This window comes from Pipistrellus hanaki, assembly GCF_964339955.1.
Source record: "Pipistrellus hanaki genome assembly, chromosome: 11".
In the NCBI taxonomy this organism is placed as follows: domain Eukaryota; kingdom Metazoa; phylum Chordata; class Mammalia; order Chiroptera; family Vespertilionidae; genus Pipistrellus; species Pipistrellus hanaki.
Window position 1 is genome coordinate 69,523,557 of NC_140513.1, and position 18,184 is coordinate 69,541,740.

General features: G+C 44.8%; 1 protein-coding gene across 2 annotated transcripts in view; it reads left to right on the forward strand.

Annotated features, from left to right (window-relative positions):
* Positions 1-509: 509 nt before the first annotated feature.
* Positions 510-18,184, forward strand: part of SPTLC1 (serine palmitoyltransferase long chain base subunit 1) — a 65,524-nt gene continuing 47,849 nt past the window's right edge. Inside the window, exons 1-5 of one of the 2 annotated variants that reach the window (XM_084899030.1) lie at positions 510-640; positions 2,944-3,051; positions 7,034-7,128; positions 14,846-14,939; positions 15,635-15,707. In XM_084899030.1, coding sequence (XP_084755156.1) covers positions 584-640; positions 2,944-3,051; positions 7,034-7,128; positions 14,846-14,939; positions 15,635-15,707 — 427 coding nt within the window. In that variant the 5' untranslated portion in view covers positions 510-583. The remainder of the gene's footprint in view (positions 641-2,943; positions 3,052-7,033; positions 7,129-14,845; positions 14,940-15,634; positions 15,708-18,184) is intronic. The other variant, XM_084899031.1, reaches the window with a different exon arrangement.

The following is an 18,184-nucleotide window of genomic DNA, read 5'->3' on the forward strand; positions in this document are numbered from 1 at the left end:
TATAAAACGAGCTGCCAAACTGCCATTCTGTGGAATGTTTTCTCAATCTTCAAAATTTTGGCTCAAATAAACTCATAAAATTTTCTGTATGTTGGACTTTCTTCCGTCGGACACCGAAGACACTGGAAGGTTCCACACCTACTTCTATGCAATACTGCAACACCCAGCCTGGGACACCCAGGAAGCACCGTGGAAGAGTTAGCTGTTTTAGTTCATATTTCTGTATTTTGGATGATAATACATCCTGGGATTGCTTACGTAATTTAAAAGTAAAGATCATGGCTTCCAATCCCATTAGTATCACTCCTAGCGCTCAATTGCAGGCCGAGGGCGAGGGCCGTGTATTTACTCCCTCCGCCTGCAGCCCAGTAAGGGGCGTGGCACCGGGCAGCCCGCGGCCCCGACCCGGCTCTCCCGCCGCCCGGCCCGGGCCTCTCCCGCCGCAGCCCCGGCGCCAGTGCGCACGCGCGAGGGGCGGCGCCCCGCCGGGCCGCCCCGCCCAGACGCTGACGTCACCGGCCGGCGCCGCGCGGTTTGACGTCCCTGAGACCCGCCTTCCGGAAGGAAGCCCGAGCGGCTGAGGATGGCGACCGCCGCGGAGCAGTGGGTCCTGGTGGAGATGGTGCAGGCGCTCTACGAGGTGAGCGCGGCTGTCCGGGCGCCGCGACACTCCCGCGCGTGGGCTCGTGGCCGGCGGCCTGGCGCCCTCGCCGGGCCGGGCGTCCGGGCTGGACGGGCCGTGGGCGCGCGGGTCCGGCGGCGGGCAGAGGCGAGGGGCCGGCGGCGGAGCCGAGGGCCCTTGTTTGCCTCCGGTCGCGGAGCCCGCTCGGTCCGGTCGGGGCTGGGCCGGAAGGCGTGGGAGGGGCCGGGGGAGGAGTCCTGGAGGCCGGGTGGCTCCTGGAAAGCGGAAGGGGCCGGCTGGAGGCCCCGGGAAGTCCGGTCGGGGCTGCGGAGCAGGAAAAAGCGGGGAGAATTGTGATGAGTTTAGTGTGCTTTTCTCGGGGCGTGAGGTTAGAAAAGAAGCCGAATGACTTAGGATTTAGGAATATGAAATCCACGTAGTTTGTCATTCTTATATGTCTTATTTTCGTGTCAATAGACAAGGCTAGCTATTTCACTTAAGTTAGATAACGTGAAATCAAAATGTCAGTCTTAGAGAATGTTCGTTCATTTGACATATATTTAACCGAGCTTCACCGCAGTGTCCAACAGAACTGTTTCTTAACCATGTGGCCATTAGACACTTGAACTGTGTCTAGTGCAACTGAGGAACTAAATTTGTTAAGTGAATTTAGATGTATCATGAAATAATTACCTGGTGACTTAGTGGCCCTGGTTTTGGATAACACAGATCAAGACGCTGGGACTAGTGCCTTGAACAAACAGGCAAACATGGAGAGCTCAGAGTCATTTACAGTGAATCTCAGTTTTCCTTTGACAATTGTTTGGAGCTTAACATCACTGCTCAGTGGCATGGGTGATGGTGGTGTCTACCATGGCAAGGCTCATCAGGCCTTGATGAAAAGCAGTTGACAAGAGATGTGACATCATTGATGTCCAACATTAGTTTCATTATAGTAAAATAAGAGTTACTAAAATTTAATGTTTACTTTTGTATAAATGAATAATTTCTTGTTTTCTATTTTTGCTCTCTTCTTGAAAATTGCATAACTGACCAAGAGTGACACTTGAGAGAAGTCTCCCTGAATGTAACATTTCCAGGAAAGATAGCTGCACGTGTGGATTTTATTAATTCACTGGACAATTAGTGTGCTTTTTGTGGAGTGGGATGTTTAGTGACGGGCAGATGTTTGCCTATTAGAACCCAATTACTGAGGAAACCAAATGGATAGTTAGACTCATTCTTAAGAGAATTATATTCAAGGAGGATTCACATATTTTAAAAAATCATCTTGAGAGATTTCTGTTCTTGCTCCAATTTCTGTATACTTGGTATGTAGAATTTGAGGACTCTTGTAGAGTGCACCTAAAAAAGAAATAATAGTGTATGTATGTGTACCAAAATCTATAATTTGAAAGTTATCTGTACATTGACCTGAAAACTTACAAAATTTTCAGCAGTTTTCCGATCTCCACATTCTGAAATTTTTAAAACTGTGATGATTCATCACTACTTTCTAATGTTTGAAAATAACTTGTGTTTACATTTCTAAATACCTCTTTTAAATTTCCCAGTGACAAATTATGGGAGTGGAGCATCCTGTAACTGCCTGAGGTTTATTGATACGTGGACTCTTCCACATGCCCTGTGTGTGTCTGGTTGGACAGCAGTTAGGAGTCACCTTGAGCTTTTTCCTGAAAGAAGCTGACGTGGATAATTTCATTAAGATATCTTTATGCCTGTTTATGTGGAAAATACTACAATTTGGGGGAACTACAATAGAAAAAAGACCTGTTATCCCAGCATTTATAAAGTGTTTTTTATTCTGCCATGTTAGAAGAAGAATTTAAAGGGGCTATCAGAAGAATACCAAAAAAAAAAAAAAAATGTAGTAAGATGTGCAGCACTCTGGAAACTGATTTCCAAATAATTTTGTTGCCTCACACATGGTGGAAGTGGCTAAAGAGGCTTGTGAAGCTGTGATATGTTTGTTACAGTCATTTCCCAGGTAAAAATTTAAATTACCTCCAGGTTCTCAAAATGGATGTTGTTTGACATGTTGGGATTCTGTGTCAGATTTATTTTAAAGAGTTTTTTTCTAACGATCTTTTAAAGCACAATACTAGAGATTTTTTTATGTGTAGAGGAAATTGCCTGTTAGAAACGGGGAAAGCAATGAGTAGAAATGAAAGGAGCTTTGAAAGTAAATTTTAAAAAGTAACAGGTTAAAGGTCATAGGGGGCAGTATTTGTAGGTGCATTACATTTTATATGCAGGTTTTACAAGTGTTCATTTCACTTCTGTTTTTTATTCACTCTTAGGCTCCTGCTTACCATCTTATTTTAGAAGGAATTCTAATACTCTGGATAATCAGACTTCTTTTCTCTAAAACTTACAAATTGCAAGAACGATCTGATCTTACAGTCAAGGTAAGAAATTAAATCTCTATTTTATTATCTGGTGTACGATGGTTGTGGCTACATGTTTCCCGAAAGGATTTGTGGTGAAGTGTTTTCTGCCTGTAAGACAGTCAAGGTGGTGGAATACGGACAGGCAAACGCAGAGCCAAGTGTCCCCGGAGGAGTAGCTGCTGCAGGGACAAGCAGCAGCCTTAGAGTAGGTGAGGGAAGGGAAGCTCGGGTAGCTACTGGATTTTGCCATTTCCAAAGGCAGGGTTACCGAGTTGTCGGGGAAAGCCCCAGTTCTGAAGTCTGAAAGTTTTCCCTGTGGTCTTCATAAGGAAAGGTGAGTTGGAAAGAATCCTCCTCATCCCCCCTCTCCACCTCCCCACCCCAAATTGAATTTTGATGTGTTCTGTGTGGTAAGGGACCCAGCTCAAGCCCAAGCCAGGTGAACCTCAGAAAGCAGAAGTGCCTACACTGGAGGAACTGTGGCACTGCCCATGCAGTCCGTCGGTATGAGGGACAGGGTAGGAGCACTTAGTGACTGCCTCAGTACGGGGAGGAAGAACAGTTTTGATTGCAGCACAGTTTTTGTCACTGGGATTGTTGTGCCAGATGTGTGGGAGGCAGGGATTGGGAGAGATGTTTTCCCACAAGAGTCTCTGAAAGTTTGGTTTGCAGGAAGCATTGAGTGCAGTGCATAGATGAAGCACTGGGCCTTTCTCTACTTCCTGGGCCTCCCAGGAGGAAATGCCGGGGAGTGGGATTGCAACAGCAATGTGCAGTTGCTGCCCTGGTTTGCCTGACCAGCTGCTGCTGTCCTGGTCATTCATATTAAACTGTCCCCTGGGGAACATGCAGCATATGTTTTTAGGGCAGAATGTTCTGGCAGCCTGAGGAAGCAGAATAAAGAGATGTCTCATTGCATGGTTGTAATCCTTAATATGCCAGTGCACATTGGAACCCCTATTTGGAGGAATACCCTAAACTTGACCACAGATCTCTCCCTTTCCCCGCCCCTTTTGATGAATATTTTGTGGGATTATCATGCCGCAGAGGAACACTCTTCCTGTAGCACTGCAGTAAGGCTGGGCCCTGCAGCCAGAAGTCCTTTCCATGCTTTCCCCTTTGATATTTAGGAACTCTTGTGGATGACTGAGTGGCCGCGAAACAGATTTCTAGCCCAACTTTTAAAGGGTTTGATGAATCCAAATATTCTTAGTTTTAGTTTAAATATATCAATCCACACATATATATATTTTAAAAAATATATATTTTATTGATTTTTTTATAGAGAGGAAGAGAGAGGGATAGAGAGTTAAAAACATCAATGAGAGGGAATCATCCATCAGCTGCCTCTTGCACACCCCCTACTGGGGCTGTGCCCGCAACCAAGCTACATGCCTTTGCCCGGAATCAAACCCAGGACCCTTCAGTCCACAGCCGACACTCTGTCCACTGAGCCAAACTGGTTTCAGCTATACATTTTTTTAAAAAAAGAGTGATAGGTAAACATCTATAATAATAAAAGCATAATATGCTAATTAGATCAGATGTCCTTCTGGATGACCTTCCTGACAAAGCTGGGCTGTGCGGGAAGCCCAGCCACTGGTGCCAGAGGGAGCCGGTGCCTGCAGCGGGGGAAGGAAGGCCTGCTCTTGCACACATTCCATGCATCGGGCCTCTAGTAGTTTTAGAAAAGTCCTCTGAAAGCAGACTTAGCTAGATCGAAATTTGGTAATCACTGACATTGGACCCTCCCAGCAGTGTGAGGAAGAAACAGTGCTGTGAGTGAGAAGTGTCCTTCTCAGTCGGATAGACCTCCAGAGGCTCTGAATGGCAGGGTGTGGTGAGTGCATTCTCACATCCGAGACATTATGCAGCCAGTATTTTTTAGTGCCTGAAAATCAGGTGAACATGCTTTTGGTCTTGCCCTGGAGTTGCCTAACGGGAGAAATACGAACAGCATTTAATGGAAGTTTGAGACCAGAACTAATGGGAGAGGGTCTGTTTGCAAGGCAAGGATCGCCGTGGCCACCATGTTAATTTAGGGGCCTCATCTCCTGTACATCCAGACACATTTTCACAATTACCTTTTTTTTTCTGATTCAAAAAAGGATAAGAAACACAAAATAGTCAAAATACTTATAATGCATAAAGTAGCAGATACAAGAAATAAAGTAGCTTTTTGTGAGAAATTCCGAACAAAATCCCATTACAATAATTACAACTGTTTTTTCCTGTATTTTAGCTACACCTGAATTCCTGCAGGTGGCTTGTAGGAACAGTGCTTGGTGATCTGGTCGATCCCTTCCCACGATGGCCACCTCCATCAGCACTTCTGGTGTGGCTCTCTGTCTTGGGATAGAGGCTGAGCTGAACTAGCAGAAATGCTTCTCACCTTTGTATTGTATATTAGGTCTAGTAATAATTAATGTCGTTTTCTAGTACTTTTTTAAATCAAATTTATTTAAACAATACAACAAAATTTAATCAACAATATAGTTGCCGTTGTTTTCTACTACTTGTGCCCAACGCTCAGAAAGCATTTTAATCCCTCTGTTGTAAAATTCTTGTGATTTTGATGCAAAAAATTCGGTCAATGCATTTTTGAGGCATTCTTCATTATTAAATTTTTTTCCAAGAAGAAAGTTTTGCAAAGAACGAAACAAATGGTAATCGGAAGGGGCAATATCAGGAGAATATACAGGTTGAGGGAGAACTTCGCATTCCAACTGGCGCAGTTTTTCAGCAGTAATTCTTGCAGTATGCGGTCGTGCATTATCGTGGTGAAGAATTACGCCCTTCCGATTAATCAGCGCGGGTTCTTTTTCTCTTAAAGCTTGGGCTAACCTTTCCAATTGGGCACTATACACTGCACTTGTAATGGTTTGGTTAGATGGTAAAAGTTCATAATGAAGAATTCCTTTAAAATTCCACCAAACACACAACATCACTTTTTTCGCATGCAAGTCAGGTTTTGGCGTGGGCTGCGGAGCCTCATTTTTGTCCAACTATTGAGGCCGCCTTTTCAAATTAACATACAGCACCCATTCTTCATCTCCGGTAACAATTTGCTCTAAAAACGGCAAATGGTTTTGACGAGAGAGGAGCCAACTGCAAATTGTGACTCTTTGATTACGGTTGTTGTCGGTCAACTCATGAGGAACCCATTTTCCAAACTTTTGGACTTTGCCAAGTGCACGCAATTGATTGGAAATTGTTTTTTGTGAACAATTTAAAGTTGTTGCAAGCTCTTGTTGGGTAATTTGAGGATTTTGCACCAAAAGAGCTTGAAGAGCTTCTTGATCAAAATTGGACACATGGCCTCGACCACTCTTGTCATCTAACGAAAAATTTCCCTCGCGAAATTTCTCAAACCAACGCTGGCATTTTCTGGCGCTAACTGCATCTTGACCAAGAGCACTACAGATGTTTTTTGCAGCCTCACTTGCTTTTCTTCCTAATTGGAACTCGTAAAGCATGCAGTGCCGAATATGCTCTTCATCCGCCATCTTCTTAGCCCTAGTTTTGCAACAAAAACCAAACCAAACACAAACTTTTTCAAGCAAAACTTGTTAATTGCACTTCACACGTTCTGTAGATACCACGTGTTTGAAGGTTATGTCAATACAAGTCAACGCCAAGCAAGATTTTAAACGAATGTTGAAAAACGACATTAATTATTACTAGACCCGATACTTTCTTTTTGTTTCACAATCAGTATAAGTTGTATTTTGCATGGTGAAAAATTTTGACTATAGAAATAAAGTTTTCTTAAATTTTTTAGTCACCCACAAAACTACTTGGAAAAAAAGTATTTTGCCTAAGATGTGAGGAGGTTAAGTGCCCAAAACTCAAAAGTGATTCATTTCTTTTCTAATGACAACTAGACCTCTGGTTCTAGCAGTGTGTTCACTATGATGGTGCCATTACAACAAACAGTGTAGATACTGCTGTCACCGTGCAGGAGCTGGCATTGTGTGTTTTAACACCTTTTCGCTTGCAGGAAAAAGAAGAATTGATTGAAGAGTGGCAACCAGAACCTCTTGTTCCTCCTATCTCAAAAGACCATCCTGCTCTCAACTACAACATTGTTTCAGGGTAAATCACTTTGTTACTGTTTCTGTGGGTAAGCTCAGCAAAGTACACAGTAGTTTAATGTTATTCCTTTCTTACCTGAAATAAAACATTTAGAAACATCTGCAGATCAGAAACTAACTGCTTTAATTCCCAATATAAAACTTTCTTTTAGGAATGATACGGACATTTTTTGTAGTCTTCAATTTGGGCATTACAGTTTGTCCCTTTTTCTAAAAAAATATACATATTTTTCAAAATAATACACACACATGATAATATGTAAAGTGGTCAGACACACTTAAAATGAAAAGCAGCACTCCCTTCTTCCCACCTGGTTTGCTTCTGATTTAGGTCTGTTGCAGGTTTCCTCCATAATAAGCTAGTAACAGTATGCGGCCCCTACTACTACTAGATTAACAGTGGAAATACTATGGACTCACAGCGTGAATTATGAAACTTCAGCTCACTTATCCTACCTCTCTTCTTGCTTCCAATGTCTGGTCTGTTTTTATTATTAGTTCTTCTGTTGGGTATCTTTGCTTTTTGTATGTGCTTTTCCAAATTATTTTAAAAATATAGACACACATGTATTAGTAATCATCCAGAATTAATAGGCATTTTGCTCTTTTGAAATATATTTTTTAAAAGAAAGAACCCATTACAAATATAGCTAAAGAAACTTTCCCATCTATCACTTACTCTTGCCTCCCATACAATATTACCACTATCTTGAAGTTGGTGTATTTTACTCTTTTACAATAGAATGATTGTTTTTTGTGTTTTTATTGCACGTGTAGTACTTTCTCAATATCTGGTGATCCTTAGCATCTTTTTTCCCCCAATATGCAGAATGTCTCATTGTAATTAATAGCATACTATAAATAGTCTACAAAAACCATGCACACAAAAACATGATATTTTGTTATTGATAAGTTTAGAGTTTTCAACTTATGCAATACCTCTTTACATTCAATACTGAGTTGACACAAGAGTAAGTGAATTTACTTAACTTGGATATTTTTAAAAAATTTTAATAACAGCCGAAACCGGTTTGGCTCAGTGGTAGAGCGTCGGTCTGCGGACTGAAAGGTCCCAGGTTCGATTCCGGTCAAGAGCATGTACCTTGGTTGCAGGCACATCCCTGGTAGGCAGCTGGTTGATGTTTCTCTCTCATCGACGTTTCTAGCTCTCTATCCCTCTCTCCTCCTCTCTGAAAAAAATCAATAAAATACATTTTTAAAAAAATTTTAATAACAGTCTTATTGCAATATCCATATACCATTAAATTCACCCTTTTAAGGTACACTATTAAATGGGTTTTAGTATATTCACAGAGTTGTGCAACTATTACCACCATCCAACTTCAGAATTTTCAGCACCCCAAAAAGAAATTCCGCACCCATTAGCAGCTATTCCCCATTCCCTCTACTCCTCAGCCCCTGGCAACTACTAATTTACTTTCTCTATGGATTTGCCTATTTTGGGCATTTTATAGCAAAGGAACCTCTTAGTATGTGGCCTTTTGTATCTGCCTTCTTTCCTGGAGCCTAATGTTTTCAAGGCTCATCATGTTGTATCATGTTGCCAGTGTTCCATTCATCTTTATGGATAAAGCACATCCCACTCGGGATAGATCACATGGTGTTTACACATTCTTCAGTTGGTGGACATTTGGGTAGTTTCCACTTGGGAGTACATGAAAAAAGAAAATATATGTAAATATACATGTTTATGTTTCCCACCAGTAGTATACGAGAACTCCACTTTCTCCACATTCTGGCCAACCCTTATTTTCTGTTTTTAATTATAGCCTTCCTGGTAGGTGGGAAGTAGCATACCAAATGGCTAATGTTATTGATAATGTTATTGAGTGTCTTTTCATGTGGATATTGGCCATTTTCATATGTTGTCTTTGGGGAATAGTCTACTCAGTTATTGGTCTTTTTATCATTGAGTTGTAAGAGTTCTTTATATATTTGGTGTACTAGGCCCTTATCAGATATATGACTTGTAAATATGTTCTCCCATTCTCTAGGTTTTTCTATCTATTCTCTTCTAGTGTATTTTGATGCACAAATGTTTTTAATTTTTTAAAGATATATTTTTATTGATTTCAGAGAGGGAGAGAGAGATAGAAACATCAATGATAAAAGAGAATCATTGATTGGCTGCCTCCTGCATGCCCCCTACTGGGATTCATGCCTGAAACCCAGGAATGTGCCCTGACCGGGAATCGAATGCTGACCAGGAATCGATTCATAGGTCTATGGTCAACCACTGGGCCACACTGGCCTGACAAATGTTTTTGATTTTAATGAAGTCCAGTTTATCCCATTATACTCTTGCTGCTTGTGCTTTTGTGTTATATCTAAAGATCTTTGCCCCATCCAACATTATGAAGATTTCCTCCTTTGCGTTTTTTAAGAGTTTATAGTTTTTGCTTTTAAATTATGTCAGTGATTTATATTCATTTTGAGTTAATTTTTATAGTGCTGTGAGGTAGGGGTTCATCTCCATTCTTTTACATGTGTATACCCAGTTGTCCCAGCACCATTTGTTGAAAAGACTATTCTTTCCCTTGAGTTGTCTTGGCACTCTGATGAAAATCCATTCTTAAGACTGAGACACCGAAATGCTAATTCGAAGCCCCGTGTCAATGGGCTGGGCTTCCTGATGGATAGTGGGCATCACTTTCAATTGAGGGTAATCAGACAAGGACCTGCCCATTGATTTGAGGGGATCCCAGATTCAGTATTTTCTGCTTTTCCTTTCTTTGAATTTCACCGCAAAGGAGTACTCCCATGTGTTGGGATGGGGGTGGGATGGTCTTAGGGGGTGCCCCTTATAAGCCTGATCTCCAGCCCTCTGGGAGCTGGGGGTCCCTCAGTCTGGCCTGCGCCCTCTTGCAGTCCCGGACCCCTCGGGGGATGTCCCCTCGCGGGATGTCCATGTGCTGGCCGTCAGACATTCCCCGAGGGTCCTGAGCACTGCTGCAGAGGTGGGAGAGGCTCTGCTGCCCACTCACCAGCCGTGACACTCACCAGCCGTGAGCCCAGCTTCTGGCTGAGTGGTGTTCCCCCTGCGGGAGTGCACTGACCACCAGAGGGCAGCTTCTACATTGAGCGTCTGCCTCCTAGTGGTCAGTGTGACTGGTTGTTCCACCATTCCATCGATTTGCATACTAGGGTTTTATTATGTAGGATAGAGAATGACACATCTGTGGGGCTCATGTCTCCACTGTGAGCATTGTGTGTCTCCTCCTTCCTCACTCGTTCTCCAGAGGTTTACTTCTGGTTTGCTTTCTCCGTGGCACGTCTTTCTTGCTCAGCTCCAGTCTTGTCAGCACCCACCCGAGGCAGTGGTCTGGTTTGCTTTGTTCTCTACTTCCTTTGTCCGTGGTGTCTGCCTCCAACTCTCCTCTTCACTGAGACCCCACTGCAATACTTTATCACGCTTTCTATCTGCATTTTGTGTGTGACACATTTCTATGGTATTAAAATGATACATTTTATATTTATATTGTTGGTTTAAAATACATTCTTAATGTCTTACGAATGTATGTTTTTAATGTGCTCCAGACTATTCTGACATTTTATTTTGTTTTTTGTTAATCCTCACCCAAGGGTATTTTTCCACTGACTTTTAGAGAGAGTGGAAGGGAGTGGGAGAGATGGAGCGAAACATGGATGTGAGAGGGACACATCAATTGGTTGCCTTCTGTACCCACCCCAACTAGGACTAGGGAACTTTCCACCAAGATTCATGCCCTTGACTGGAATCAAACCCGGACTGGACCCTTCAGTCTGAGGGCTGATGCTCTATCCACTAAGCCAAACTGACTAGGGCTGTATTCTGACTTTTTGCAAGATCTCTGCTCAACATTTATTTTTTCAGCAAATGCCTACTATGTTTAAGGAATGTGCTGAGCACATTGGTTTATAGAGCAATAAATCAAAATCTGAGTTTTCTTGAGATAGACGGACCAACAATCAAATAAATAAATACAGCGTTTGCTGGCATGGAGTGGTCTGAGGAAATAGGGAGCAAGGCATACCGAGGTGGAGTGCCGGGCTCCTCCTTGTCATTTCTTCTGACTGTTGCATCTTCTGTTGTGTAAGGTAACTGAGTTCAAAATGCCATCGTGGGGAGAAAGATGAAGATGCTATTAAAAAACACACCCTGTGTTAATGTCCCCTTGTAAGCCTGTTTGATCCCTCCATTGTGATCCTCCATGGCCGCTCCGCTGCATCCGTCTGTGGGGATTCAGCTTCCTCACAGCCTGGGCTGGTTGCATATTTTGCATTTCTCTGATTATCTGAGCCTTTGAGTATTTACCAGCTACTGGAATTTTGCTTTTCTATAAATGCCTCTTGATATCTTTCACATCTTTCTGCTGATCTCCAGTATGTCTTTTGATTAACAGTCCCATAAACTGTGTGGATTCTAATCCTTAGTCAGTTTTTTAAAAATATGTTTTTATTGATTTGAGAGAGAGAGGAGAGAGAAAAACATAACCAATCGGCTGCCTCCTGCATGCCCTCCACTGGGATGGAACCCACAACCCAGGCATGTACCCTGACCGGGAATTGAACTGGTGACCTCTTGCCAGATGGTGAGGAGCACCTGTGAAGCATTGCCTGGGTATTCGGAGGCAGGCAGCAGGACAGCGTGACCGGCCACAGGGGCTGTGGCAGGCAGAGGAGAGCAGACAGTCGGAACGTGGGTGAAGAGGTTAGGAATGTCCTGACCAATTTAACTGCTAGTATTCTCCTTTCCATAATTTCAGAAGAGTGTAACAAAAGTCTGTCTAGAGTGCCCAGCAGATCTTTTCGTTAAATACAGCCAAAAGTTCTAGCTGACAAGACAACACCTGACCTTCCAGCGGCAGTGACTTCTGTGGTGGCCGGTAAAAGGCAGTCGGTGCCCTCTTAGATTCAGTGAGATACAGTCACTCTCATTATTGCACACCTGTTAGCTTCATCTTCGGTGTCTTTATTGAACCAAAAGTCTTAATTTTGACTTAATCAGTTTCGTCCCTTTCGGCTTCATGGTTTGCATGTTTTGAGATCATTTCCTACTCCAAGGTCATAAAGACATTCTTCTACGTCTTCTTTCATATCTTTTCCCAAATATCTCTATGGTTTGTGACATGTCTGGAATTCACCTTTGTACTGCTAATACAGCTTTATTTTTTTCCATAGAGAAATATCTGTGTGTAGCTTAGTCATTTGTGGGCAGATGCTACCGTTCGCCAGGTGCTCATGTATACACAGCTCTCTTGAGTTCCAGACTCACTCACTGGTCTAGTTGTCTGTTCTCAGCAGCGCCAAACCTGACGTTGCTGGTGTCTGTAATGGCTGTTCTCTCGGTAGAGCGCCCTTCTCCCCGTCACTGAGCCGCGAGGGGCCTTCGCTCATCCAGGTGACCTAATAGGCTGTGGTTTGGGGTGGGAAGGTTTTCTCCTTCCTCCCATTCTGAGGCCTTGACTGTGGAGCTGTCTTTCTAGATCGAGTTTACTTCCTTCTGCAAGGCGGCCCTGAAGGGTCTTGCTCTCCAGGACCGCTGTGTCCGGTGTCCGCGTGGGGCTCACTGGACGCTCTTTGCCCTCCTTGTCCAGGTGCTGGACGAAAACTGGGTGCGTGCGGCCGCTTGCCTGTGCTCAGGGCTTTGGGTGTGCTCGCTCTTGACAGTTTGCTTTCTCCGTGGCACGGTTTTTGTGGAATGGCTTGACTTTCACAGCAGCAACTATTACTATAGGGTTGTCTGTTTAGGTGTTTTGTGTTCTCGTGTTTCTGTGAGTGCCAAAACCTCCACGCTAGGGAGGAATGGGGAAACTTGAAGCCCTGAGAAGGATCAAACTAAATAGCATGATGGACTTCCAGTCCCAGCGGGTGAAAAGAAAAGAAGCCTTGAAGCCACAGGGAAGAAGGAAGATAATATTTAGAGAGCACCTCTGTGGCACTTCTATAACCAAAAGGTTCCCCATTTTACAGACGGAGAAACTGAGGCTTACAAGCCCAGGTAATGTCCACAAGCTTCTGAAGCCATCAGTAGCCACGGGGCAGATGGCTGAATTTTTATTTGCTTTTGTGAATTTACTTGAAGTTGTCTTTCATTTCCTCCCCTGGCTTCCCAGCGTCTTTGTTATCTTTCTCAAAGAAAACCAGTTCTGTTGGTACAACCAATGAGAGCAGTTTCTCAGTCTCTTCTGGCCCTGGTGCATTTTCCAGAGCAGCCCAGCATGTAGACCTGTGCCGATATGCAACTTAGACAAGTTCCAGGCAGTCATGTCCCTTGCTGGGGTCGTCCCCTTCTGTTCTATTCCATGGTTTCCTTGAGTTACAATAAAATAGGTTGATTGTGACTGACTCCATTTGGTCTTACAACTGGTTAGTTGCTTGCGACCTGTAGCTTGGCCCTGTGTTCTGCATGGCCTACAGCTAGTGTTTGTCAGCAAAGGACTTGTCCTGTCCCAGCCACACTCAGATGCGTGCTCCTGTGGAGCTGGGCACTCTGTTCCTTTAATACAGCGGTCGTCAACCTTTTGGACCTCACGGACTACCGGTCGGTGACCGCTGCTTTAATATATACACGTATACATATATACGTATACATATACATATTAGAGGCCTGGTTCATGAAATTCGTGTACTTGGGGGGAGGGGTGGTCCCTCAGCCCAGCTTGCACCCTCTCCAATCTGGGACCCTTTGGGGGATATTCAACTGCCGGTTTAGGCCTGATCCTAAACCGGCAATCTGACATCCTTCTCACAATCTGGGACTGCTGGCTCCCGACCGCTTGCTTGCCTGCCTGCCTGCCTGCCTGCCTGAATGCCCCTAACCACTTCTGTCTGCCAGCCTGATCACCCCCTAATCACTCCCCTGCCAGCCTGATGGATGCCTAACTGCTCCCCTGTTGGCCTGGTCACCCCCAACTGCCTGCCTGGTTGCCCCCAACTGCCCTCCCCTGCAGGCCTGGTCCCCCCAACTGCCCTACCGTACCAGCCATCTTCTGGTAGCCATCTTGTGACCACATGTGACGACCATCTTGTGCAAGATTGTGATGGTCAGTTTGCATATTATCTTAGTATTACATAGGATATCCATCCCAGCTGCTGTTGCTCAGTGGTTGAGTCTGAGGTACTTTATTTAGCTATTCTTTTTTTGTTTTGTTTTAATCCTTACCTGAGGATATATTTTCCATTGATTTCTAAAGAAAGTGGAAGGAGGGAGGAGGCGGGGAGAAAGGGAGGGGGGGAGAGGAAAGAAGGAGGGAGGGAGAAATAGTGTGAAAGAGACACATTGCCTCCCACACACACACCTCTGCTGGGGCTGGAGAGCCTGCAACCAAGGTATGTTCCCTTGACTGGGAATTGAACCCTTGACCCTTTGGTCCATAGGCCAACACTAACCACTGAGCAACCGGCCAGGGTTAGCTATTCTTTCTTCAGTGAATTGTAAAATCAAAACAAAAATTTGCCATATATCCATTTTGAAATTCTAACTTCTTAACTGAAGTGTACAGGGTAGCCTATTAAGAATTATTGGCCAAGGATATGATTTTAATACACCGCTGTCTAATTTTACTTTTTAAAAATAAGCAGTACAGGAGCTGGAAGACCAGTGCACAAGTAGTGTAGAGTAACAACACTGTGTCCTGTCTGCTGCCATGTAGTGGGGGGCGTGTGTGCTGTAACAAGTGTTGGCTGAGTGAATCGTTCTCATCTCTCTTCCCCAGCCCTCCAAGCCACAGCATCGTGGTGAATGGAAAAGAATGTATAAACTTTGCCTCCTTTAATTTTCTTGGATTGTTGGGTAACCCTAGAGTGAAGGTAAGTAGCACCCATGCTGGAGGGAAAAGATAGCATGACTGACTTGAGAAACTGGACATAAAATCAAAGATAGATGTCGAGCATCAGAAAGGGCTGTGAGTGTCTGCCGTTACTCTTTTCCAGAAGAGCTGTGACTGGATTTCAGAGAGGGGCAGGAGGGGCTGTTGTGGCTTAGTGTTGTCCGAGCCAGACCTGGTGATGGTTGGAGATGTGTTTAGGAAATGGCTCCAGTTCCTGTTGGCATTGTCAGCAAGTAAATGTTTTTGAGCCAAAAAGAATAAACTCATCAAATTAACTGGGATTTGATATTTGAGTTAATAGAACATGTCTGTTTAAGTTATATCCTTAGATCTTTTTTAAAATATTTTTTTTTATTGATTTCTGAGATGGGGAGAAAGATAGAAACATCAATGATGAGAGAGAATCATGGATCAGCTGCCTCCTGCACACCCCATCTGGGGATCGAGCCCACAACCTAGCATGTGCCCTTGACTGGAATCAAACCTGGGACTGACACTCTACCCACTGAGCCAGAACAGCTAGGGCTGTTCTTAAATCTTTATGTCTGCTTTTCTTTGTATCCTATTGCTAGGATGTCATAGTTCTAAGAAAGGAAGGGAAGGGGAGGGAGGGAGAGGTTATGGGTTAAAGATTAGGAAATGCCAGTTTTGAACTCTCTCTTTCCTCCCACAAAGGCAGCGGCTTTGGCATCTCTAAAGAAGTATGGTGTGGGGACTTGCGGACCTAGAGGATTTTACGGCACATTTGGTACGTTTCTGTATTTTTCAGACTACTTTCTGATGGAATAAGGTTCCATTTTATTTCAGAACTCCGTGGGAAAGGCATCCTTAGTTGTGGTGTTAAGCTGGTGCATGCTATTTCTTACCTCCTCTTCTAGATTCTACAATCTAGAACATTGTTGTTTGGAACCATTGGTTAGAGTTGAATGTCTCTTGTAGAGAAGAGCCGTAGTTACCTTAGGTGTTGTAGTTCTTAGATCAAAGCCTAAGCTGCTGTTTCGTGTGCCCTTCCCCTCCCCCCCACCCCCCTGCAGCAGTGTTAGGAAATAGTTCATTTCTGTGGTGCATGACAGTTGTAAGGGGAAGGGTCCCGTGTGGGTGGCTCTGCCTTTCATAATTGGGCAGGAACCGGGATCTTCCCTGTGTCTGTTCCGGTGGGAGGGCACCATCCTTGTCTGCGTGGCTGCAGCCAGGTGGCAAATCTGGGAGCAGGCGTGCAGGGCAGCAGTACCCTTTTAGGCAGGCAAGTGGCCCAGCATATCACTGTGCCCACAGTGCATTGGTGAGACCATAACCCGGGTCATGCCTTCCTGCAAAGGGGCAGGGAAATAGCTCTAGCTGGGGAGCCACCACATGCCAGGGAGAAAGGCAAGAACAGATTGGGAGGCAATAGACCAAGTAGCTCTCTTTCTGGAATGAAGATGAAGGATCATTGATTTCCCTGTGTGTGGGTAACCCTGGGACAGGCTAAGTAAATATTAGGGTGAGTGTGTGATTTCAAACACTATGAACTTCCCTAACAGATTTGTTAAAGACACCCTGGCATTTTCAGGTTGTGTTTATTAAATGTATATTGTTCTTTTGGAAGCTTTGAAATGCTAAATAATTGTTCAAATGAGTATATTCCTGGAAATAACATCTGGGCAGCGATCGGAGCCAATTGGAGCCATCTCACTCGGTCCTAATTGGGGCTGATCTTGGCTAACTGGCTGGGGGAGGGACCACAGGAGGCCAGCCACAGGAGGTTAGCTGTAGGAGTGCACTAACCACCAGGGGGAAGCTCCTGTGTTGAGCATCTTCCACCTGGTGGTCAGTGCACATCATAGTGACCAGTCACTTGGTCGACCGGTCATAACGGTTGCTTAGGCATTTATTTATTTATTTATTTATTTATTTATTTATTTATTTATTTATATGTATATATGTATATGTATGTGTGTGTGTGTGTGTGTATATATATATATATATGTGTGTGTGTGTGTGTGTGTGTGTGTGTACGAATTTCGTTCACCAGTGGCCTGGTGAACGAAATTCGTGCACAGGGAAGGGGGGTTGTTCCTCAGTCCAGCCTGCATCCTCTCCAATCAGGGACCCCTTGAAGAATGTTTTACTGCAGGTTTACAGTGATTAGGCCTAAACCGGCAGTTGGATATCCCTCTCACAATCCAGGAATGCTGGCTCCAGCCGCTCACCTGCCTGCCTGCCTGATTGCCCCTAACCAGTCTGCCTGCTGGCCTGCTCACCCTAACGGCCCCCCGCCACTGGCCTGTTTCCCCCCCAAATGCCACCACCAGCCTGATCATCCCCAACTGCCCCCCCCTTTCCTGTGCCAGCCCGCTGTCTACCCTGCTGGCCTGCTCACCTACACCTTCCCTCCCCACTGGCATGCTCCCTCTCAACTGCTCCCACTGCTGTCCTGATCACCTCCAACTGACCCCCACTAATAGTCTGCTCACTCCCAACTGGCCCCCCTGTTGGTTTGCTTAACCCAACGGCCCCGCCCCCAACCAGCTTGATCACCCTCAACTGCTGTGCCAGACTTTGAGTAGAGACCGGGGCCAGCCAGGGCAGGCGGGAAGCTTGGCTTTCTCTATCGCCGGGGCAACCCAAGCCTCCTGCTTGATCCATTCCATGGCCGTCACCATCTTGGTTGGGTTAGTTTGAATACTCACTCCTGATGGGCTGGTTGGTGTGGCTTTTGAGCGTAGTGGAGGTACAGTCAATTTGCGTGTTTCTCTTTTATCAGTGTAGACTAGAGGCCTGGTATACACAACTTGTGCACAGGGAGAAGGTCCCTCAACCTGGCCTGTACCTTCTCACGATCTTTGACCCCTTAGGGGATATCCAAGTGCCAGTTTATACCAGTCTAATTAGCATATTATGCCTTTTTTAAAAATTATTATTACAGATTAGAGGCCCAGTGCATGAAATTCATGCATGGGAAGTGTCTCTCAGTCTGGCCTGTGCCCTCTTGCAGTCCAGGAGCCCTTAGGTAGGGTCCCTAGGCCTGACTGGTGATCAGGGCCTATTGGGGTTTTCCTTCCCCTGACTGCCCACAGCTGGCCCTGCCCCCATTGCTGCCATTGTTTGCCATCTCTATGGCACTGCCCCCGCTCCCCCACCACTGGTCAACTCCCTCTGTGGGCAACAAGTGTGGGATGTGACCACTTGGCTGACCTGGGCCTCCCTCTGCAGGGCAATCACAGAGGCCCCCCCCATTGATAG